This window comes from Nannospalax galili, unplaced genomic scaffold, assembly GCF_000622305.1.
Source record: "Nannospalax galili isolate Female #2095 unplaced genomic scaffold, S.galili_v1.0 scaffold820, whole genome shotgun sequence".
Taxonomy (NCBI): Eukaryota; Metazoa; Chordata; class Mammalia; order Rodentia; family Spalacidae; genus Nannospalax; species Nannospalax galili.
The window spans coordinates 865,512-873,893 of record NW_008346549.1 but is presented as its reverse complement, the minus strand read 5'-3'; the positions used below and the strand labels follow the sequence as shown (position 1 = coordinate 873,893).

The following is an 8,382-nucleotide window of genomic DNA, read 5'->3' as shown; positions in this document are numbered from 1 at the left end:
GCCCTGCTAAAGCAGGACACCTGGTATGGGGAGGGGATGGCATCTCATCCCTGCCCCTGTTTTAATCTCCACTAGAGATTGTTCTGGGTTAAGGCTCCTATGTTCAGTAAAGTCCATATACTGTAAGGTTGGTGCCAGATGAGCACATCTTCCTTCAGGGCTGGGACTGGGGTTAGGGCTGGTCCCAAGGAGTCAAGCCTGGCTCAGGTCACCAGGATGGGAAAATTGGTTCACAGATGCTTCCAAAGGGAACTGGGACTCCACTGCTCACTTCTCAGCATTCCAGGCTCACCTGCTGGCCTCGGGTACCAGCCACAGTTAAATTGGGAATGCCCACGGTGTCTGGCAGTGATCTATACACACTGTCCCTGTCTATTATCCCCCTGCCTGCACTGTGTATCTCAAGTGGTACCAAGTGAATGGGCTGACTAGAAGGGTGGGTGGACAGACAGGCAGAGGCCAGGGCAAGAGAGTCCAATGCATTTAGTCAGGTATTGCAAGTGGCCCTTGTCTAAATTGTGGTACTCAAGATTACTGGGTGCAGGGGAAGTGGCATCCAGAGGGGTACAGGGTGCTGAGGGGGGCAAGAGCAGACAGTCCAGTGCACACAATTATGTGTTCCATGTGGGGGAGGCTCCTGATGGGGTGATCTGGCACCTTGAACCTGAATAATGACATAGCCTTGTAGATCTGGGTCTTTTCAAGGGCATAGCCTTCCTGACAGGCACACTGGCCAGATGTCTCAGGGTGTCCTTGTTCAGGTCCTGGCATGCCCACAGCTACAGGCAACTATACACAGCAAGTGAGTGCTGAATGGGGGCTTAGGCTTGCCTCTTGAGTATGCAAGGGACTAGAGAGTAGGCCAGGGCCCCCAGACACTGGTGGCACCTCCTGGCTTCTGCCCGGGCACCAAGACTGGAGTGGCCACATGTGGAAGTGATCTGTTTGCCAAGACACCGAAGAACAAACCTGTGGACCTCACAACTGAGGCCTCAGGCAGACACTGTACTGTTTCTCAAGGGCAACTTCATTGGCTGGCAAGGGTACATGGCCAGAACAGTTGAAAGCATGTGCCCTCTGTTGCCTCTTGAGTGGACCTACGAATCCCCACAGGGCTTTGTGATGCTTGGAGTGATGGGAAACTCAGCACCCCAAGAACTGATGCCCCCTTTATATCTCTAGCTGTTAAGCCCCAGGCCGCCCTCAGAGGCCTTGCTGGGCTCTGTCCTATGCTGCACCCTCAGTCCCACGTCCTTGAAACTGCCTGTCACCCTCCTCTGTGTACCCACTGCATAGTGGGTCTCAAGACAGCATGGAGTGGGGATGAAGGGCAGGGTGCTGGGGAAGGAAGAGGGGAGAGTGAGGCAGGAGGGAGCTTCTACCGCTTTTCTCCTTCTCATGTCCTTATGCAATCCAGAGCCACAAGAAGTGTACAAGAAATTGCCGGGGGTAATTGCAGGTTACATGGAACAATCTGAGGAATTAAAATCATATTTTCATTGCACCATAAAAACATGCAAAGGCAGAGAAGAGGCGGCCCCAGGGAGCACCTGGCCCTGGGGCACTCCAGCTTCTCCTTGTATTTTCTGGCCCAGAAGGGGGTTGGTCATGCAGTGATCCTGTAATCAGGCAGGACACTCAGGACAGAAGCCATTGCTAGTACAGCTCATAGGTCCTGGTCCTGCCACTGGCCCTGCCTGAGCATGGGGCACCACAGCACAGAGCAACTACTGGTCTGTACAAAACTGATCCTTTGGCATCCTCCTGGTCTTGATTCCACAGATGCCTAAGGGGACGCTCTGGGCCGAGGTGTCACTAGAACAGTCTGCCTTTGGGATCTCCTGAACCTGTTCCTGGGCCCCAGAACCAGGCTAGTGTGTATTGCTGCACTGACCCATCCAAAAGTGGCTTGGGTAGTAGCTGATCCCTCTAGTTGACTTTTCCCTGTAGCACTTCCTGCTTGTGAGCTGGACAGACCCCTGCTCATCATTTCCCAGGAATGCAGCGGGAGCCAGGATCTGAGGCCACTGGAACATGGGTTGTGTGGATATCTAGATCCCTCTAGAAAGTGGCACAAGAGCAAAGATTCCAGTGGCAGAAGGGCTGGTGTAAAATCTGTGCTGGGAAGGAGGATGTAAAAGAAGACTACCTGCAGGAGCTGTGGAGACATGGAGACATGGCTGTATGGGTGGCACAGGCTGGCTGTGTGGGCAAGGAGCTCTTCCCTCAGAGCTGCTTGGTATGTGGCCTTCACAGGCTGCATCTTTCTATCATCACCAAGCACTAAGGCCATTTCCAGATGCTTGCTTGCCCATGGCCTGGTCTGCCCTCAGGGCTGTGGTATCTATGGGATGTGCCTGGCCAGGACCCAGAGGGCCCCCACCCCACTGGCCCCAGGCAGCAGGTGTTAGTTGACCTCTTTTGCCTCCAAGGCAGATAAAACCTCACGCTAGAGGAACATCCCCCGCCCAACACACACACACACTCTCACACAGCCCCAGGATCCCGGCAGGCTGGGGCGCGCCACCATCCTTGCATTAAATGGGACACGGCTGATCTGGCTCTACACTTGTCAGGAGGGCCGGGCCCAGCCCAGCACTTGGCGTCTTAATTGGGCGTCTGAGAGCACCACACTTCCACTGTGAGCCAGGCTCCTGTAGGCCCATTAAGGTGCAAACACATTCCTTTGTTGGCTGACAAGCAGGGTCCCATCCAGGGCTCCGGGGGCGGGCCAGCCGACTAAGTGATGTTTTCTTAAGGAAGACGAGATTAGCCGCTGCTAATGCCTCAGCATAATGCAGGGCCCTGCCCCTTGCTGTCAGGCTGCTTCTCCCAGCAGTGACTGACAGGCGCTCCCTGGCCCTTCAAGTTTCAATCTGAAGGATTAGCCAAAATGTAGCCCAAAAGCTGACTTGGAGGGCCACAAGAGAAACCTAACAGGGTGACCAACACTCTGCTCTGTTCAGGAACAGAAAACCTCAAACAACCCCACAAAATCCTTCCTCTTGCCCCATGACCCTGATGAACTGCTGGGAATTAAGCCACTCTTGCTTCAAGATGCACACAGAGACCGCAGGGGTGACCCAGACAGAGGGTCCAGGAAGGATCCCTAGGAAGGGGTCTTCAGGCCTGAGTCAGCAGCTCAAGGGAAGCTGAGGATGATGGAAGGGTGCTGTGTCCTGCCAGGTATCCGGAAGGTCAATGGGTCAGGATCACTTCTCCCAGTGACTGCTGGGAACTTCAGAACTCAGTGCTCAGTGCTCCAGATGTTCCAGATAGTTCCACAGATCATGCTCCTGGTGCCAGCAGACCTTGCTTGGAAGTTACTCATATTTGAAGGGGCTGGTAGGATGGCCAGGTCCTGCTCCACTGGGCAATCCCCAGGATACCACAAGCAGAACACAGTGTAGGAAAACACCCTCTTTATTGGCACTCCAGAAATGCCAGGGGGTTCAGACATGGGCAGCCCACATGTGGGTTTCTGCCCAGGTCATCATTATCTGGCACTGGGAGCCCAGGAAGGCTGGCCAGGCCAAAGAGGGCATCAGGGTACAGGTGTGAGCTGAATGCTCCCTGGGGCCATCCCTGCAGGACACACGGTGCTCCATGGATGTCTTCTGGAATCTCCAGGAGAGGCTCCAAGGTCTGTTAGTCCTGCCAACGATGAGTGAAGTCAGCGTAAATCAACTGTCATATTTTCCTGGCCATGCCACCCACAATTGCACATAAGACCTTCGAGGGATGGATTGGAAATGAGAGAGCCCCTGCCCCCATGTCAGTATTTCAGAGAGAGCACTGCAGTGCTACAAAAACATTTTGAAATGATAAAAACGTATAGTGGGCTCTTAACAAAACAGCCTAGGAGGTATAATATTCTGGTAAGAATGTCTTTAGGAGGCCCTATGTCTGCATCAAAGGCAGTCCTGACTCTGCAGAGCCATAGTGGAGTAGGCATCACAATGCCCAGATGAGGCCCTCAGAGACTCAAAGCCCACTAGAGCTGCTGTTCAGACCCTCAACCTGCCAGAGGGCATCTTGAGGGAACCCCAGCAGGGAGAACAGTCCCAAAGGACTCCAGTCCAAGAATGTCTAAGGGAGACAATGAGCAAGGGAGACATCTCAGGATCTCAGGACATCCTGCTGGGGCTTGTAGAGGATGCTATGTCAGACTAAGAGGTGACCTGACAGGGGCAGGAGACTTTTACTAATGTCTCCCTCCTTAAAAGATTACAATGACCAGCAAAGCCCTGAGACTTCGGTTGCTGACTTGACCAGCCTGGTCCTGCAAAGCTGTAGCTAAATCGCATGTGCAATGGGTCCACCGGCAGTGCACAAGGCAGCATCTCCACCTTCTGGGCGAGAGGGAAATGAGCCAGCACAGTGCTCACTCTGCACGGGCAGGAAGGGAGGCCAGCTCCCCTAACAGTGCACAAGGAACAGCACTTGAGACTGCCCAGGAGATACTGAGAGTGAGCCTAGCTTCTCAGTACCCATGCATGTGGGGAACAGCAATGACTTCACAGACGGGGTTCTCAGGATGTCTTTCGGAGTGCTGAATCCTTGATGTCCTCCCCTCTCAGTCCAGTTTCCGAGCTACCATGACCTGACACAGCTCACCTGTTCAAGGCAGCTTTATCATGCACCTGGCATAATGCCCATCACAGTGGCTCCTATGCCCCCTAGCAATGTGTTCTACTCGAAAGCCTTCGTACCTGGGTCCAGCTGACTGAGGAGCCTCCTAGTGGGTGATGGCACATGTGTGCCCTCAGTTTGGCAGGGATGGTGCTTTAACCTCAACAACCGGTCACAGTAGGGTCCAGGCCTGAACGCTTGGAGATGCGCAGCTTGACCACCTCCTCTGAGCAGGTAGGATGGATGCCCACTGTCTGCATTACCTGTGTATAAGAGGCCCCACATCTGCGCACATGGGGTGAAGAATGGCAACTGGTTGGCATGGGGAGGTGTGTCCACATCACCCTGACTTTGGGGAAGCATTAAAAGGCACACGGTCTCCTTACTGAGCCTGTCACAACTATGCTGGGCTGTCTATGCCCTCCCAGCAAACACCCACTGCCTGTAATAGCCAAGTGGCTACCCACTTCAGACTGCCTCCTATCTGACCTCTCCCTGGCTTTCCCTGTCCTGCTCTCCAGTCTGGCCTGCCCCTTCCCCAAGGCCTGCTCTGTCACTGTCAAAGCACAGCAGGGATTGCCCACCCCAGCCAGTAGGAGCACACTCAGGACTGCAGCCCGCACTCATCCAGCCTCCCACCTGGTCAGCTCTTCAACTCAGAAATATCACATAAGGAGACATGGCACTCAAGCACCCGAGCACAAGGTGGGGAGTTGGCTACTCTGTGGGTGGCACCATGCCTGTCCAGAGTAAGTGCATAAAGGGAAGCGATCTGGCCCAGCCCAGCCACTGGCCCTACAAGGACAGCCCCCACTGCCAGCCTGCCTCCTGACCTCTGAAACTAGGCCCCCACATAGGTTCCCAAACCAGGTGCCAAAGGTCTCCAGACTAATGACTGCTGTGGGCACTCCAGATGGCTACACAGGCCCCTGTATAAAGCATATGATCAGTAAGTACCATTTGTCTCAGGGCACAGCACTTATGGACACCCTGTAGGGCATAAGTGACAACAACTTTTATTGTCTGCTATTACACAATTTTGAAGCAAGCAGTTTTCCTTAGGTCTATACACCTGTGTGTTGAAGTATCTGGTGGGTAAATTCCCAACTTGAACAGCAGGTATGTGCATTTCAAATACACTCAGGAGACCCTGGTGGGCAGGTCTACTCCAAAGCCTCCTGATCATGTTTGATACATCAGTCTCAGCATTCCACCAACATACTCAAACCTTCAGTGTCTCCACCCACAGGCAGACCCTGGAAAACCACAGTGCTGTACAGCCTAAAACCATGTACTCCTTACCAATCAAAACAGTTCTCTGGTGTTTTAATAACATTTAAATTTAGATCTTTTCTACATGGCCAAAATGAGTGAGGTTGACCCCTCACTTCCATAGTCCTCAGGAGTCCTGAGCAGCATCCAGGTCTTGAGTGTGGTAAGAAAGAGCTGTCAAGAGCGGCTGCAAATCAGGATCCCACGCTAAGATGTACGTGTGTGTACATGTGTATGTGCGTGCATTCATGGTGCTGTGGCTAGAACTCCGGAGGAAGCAAAGGTGAGAAGGAACAGGGAAAGTGCAAGGAGGAGGCTGTGTGGACAGCTGGGTCCCCAGTGGGCTGGGGACATATGAATGTGGCCAAGAGCTGGGGACAGGGAAGAGAGGGAGAGGGTTAGAGCAGAGGAATAGGACCAGTATGGAATCTATAGGTGAGATAGAGGGGCTAGGCCAGATACCTAGAAAACCCAGCCTGGGCCCTCCAATGGGGCTATGCCTGTCACAGGACAGCAAGCCTGAGGCCCACCGTGGCCCACCTGGTCCGAACATATGTTAGTTGGTGATTAGGTTCTCCCAGGCATGGGCCTCAGGTCCCAGGTGGGTCCATGCCCTTGGAATGTCTGTGATCTCTAAGCTTCAGAGTCATCTGTAGCAAGGCTACCATCTGGAAATTCAGTCAGGGTAACCAATGGGTAGGACTCATAAGTCAGGTGCAGTTCTCCTGAGAGTCCTGCTGGAGCCCATTGGGGGAGTGTCCATCTGGGATGCAAAGAGAATGGCTATAGGTGAAAAGGTGACCCTGTGTGAATGATGGTAGGCAGGACATCTTAACACTGGCTTGGCCTGAGAGGTTCCTGAGGCTAATGGGACAGGACCAGCCCTGGCTCTGTTCCACAAACGCTTTGCTCCTACATGCACATTTTGTTGCCCAGACAACCCAGTTTCTGGAAGAATTTCTCAAAAAGTCTTTTAAGGGCTAGAGAGATGGCTCAGTGGTTAAGAGTACTGGTTGCTTTTGTAGAAGACCCAGGTTCAAATCCCAGCATCCACATGGTGGCTAACAACTGTCTGTAACTCCAGTTCCAGGGGATCCAATGCCCTCTTCTGGCCTCCACCGGCACTGTATGACATGGGAACACTTACATACACACAGGCATAACACTCATACACATAAAATAAAAATAAATAAAAATCTGAAGAAGTCTTTTAAATAGTGGCAGCCTCTTTATATACTGTTGATTACCTTAATATGCAAAGAACATTTTTTATGTGTATGCATGTATTGCCTGCATGTAGGTAAGTGCACCCATGTTGTACAATGCCCACGGAGGACAGAAGAGGCTGTTGGATCCTCTGGGACTGGAGTTACAGACAGTTGTTAGCTGTCATGTGGGTGCTGGGATTCAAACCCGGGTCTTCTGCAAGAACAACCAGTGTTCTTAACCACTGAGCCATCTCTCCAGTACCACAAAGAACTCTTATAACTCAGTAATTGTAGCACAATCAACTACAAAAGAAAAACCACAGAATACAAATAGACGATTTGGGGCTAGAGAGATGGCTCAGTGGTTAAGAGTACTTGCTGCTCTTGTAGAGAACTGGGGCTCAGTTCCCAGCACCCACTTAATGGCTCACAAATGGCTGTAACTCCAGTTCCAGGGGTCTCAACACCCTCTTCTGATCTCCACAGGTAATGCATGCATGTGGTACACATATATACACAGGGAAAGTACTAGTACACATAAAATAAAAATAAATAATTCTTTTTAAAAATAGTCAATATAGCTGGGCATGGTGGTGCATGCCTGTAATCCCAGCACTTGGGAGGCAGAGGCAGGTAGATCTCTGTGAGTTCAAGGCAGCCTGGTCTACATAGTGAGTTCCAGGATAGCTGGGACTACAGGCAGACCCTGCTTCAAAAAGACAAAAAAAAAAAAAAAAAAAAAGTCAATATGGCACTGGAAAGATGGTTCAACAGTTAAGAGCTCTTGCGGAAGTCTGAAGTTTGGTTCCCAGCATCCACATTAGGTAGCTCATAACTGCCTATAACTCCAACTGTCTGGCCTCCATGGGCACCTGTATGCATGTGGTGCACATGAATGCACACAGGTACATGCATACACATACATAAATAAAAATAATAAATAAATCTATAAAAATAGACAATTCAGGGGCTGGAGAGATGGCTCAGTGGTTAAGAACACTGCTTGTTCTTAAGAACACTGGTTGTTCTTGCAGAAGACCCAGGTTCAAATTCTAGCACCCACATGGCAGCTAACAACTGTTCATAACTCCAGTCCCAGCCTCTTCTGACCTCCGCAGGCTGCATGACATGGGTGCACTTACCTACATGCAGGCAATACACGCATACACTTAAAATAGAAATAATAAAATTACTGGGCGTGGTGGCGCATGCCTTTAATCCCAGCACTTGGGAGGCAGAGGCAGGTGGATCTCTATGAGTTCAAGGCCAG

At 51.6% G+C, this 8,382-nt stretch overlaps 1 protein-coding gene across 9 annotated transcripts in view; it reads right to left on the bottom strand.

Annotated features, from left to right (window-relative positions):
• Positions 1-3,405: 3,405 nt before the first annotated feature.
• The window catches only part of Txnrd2 (thioredoxin reductase 2), a 56,339-nt gene continuing 51,362 nt past the window's right edge, over positions 3,406-8,382 (bottom strand). For 8 of the 9 annotated variants that reach the window (XM_008843024.2, XM_029568296.1, XM_017800587.2 and 5 more), the window contains 2 exons: positions 4,713-4,917; positions 3,406-3,654 (listed from right to left, as the gene is read on the bottom strand). In XM_008843024.2, the coding sequence (XP_008841246.1) occupies positions 4,794-4,917 (124 nt within the window). In that variant the 3' untranslated portion in view covers positions 3,406-3,654; positions 4,713-4,793. Of the gene's footprint in view, positions 3,655-4,712; positions 4,918-8,382 lie in introns of those variants that run through there. The other variant, XM_029568303.1, reaches the window with a different exon arrangement.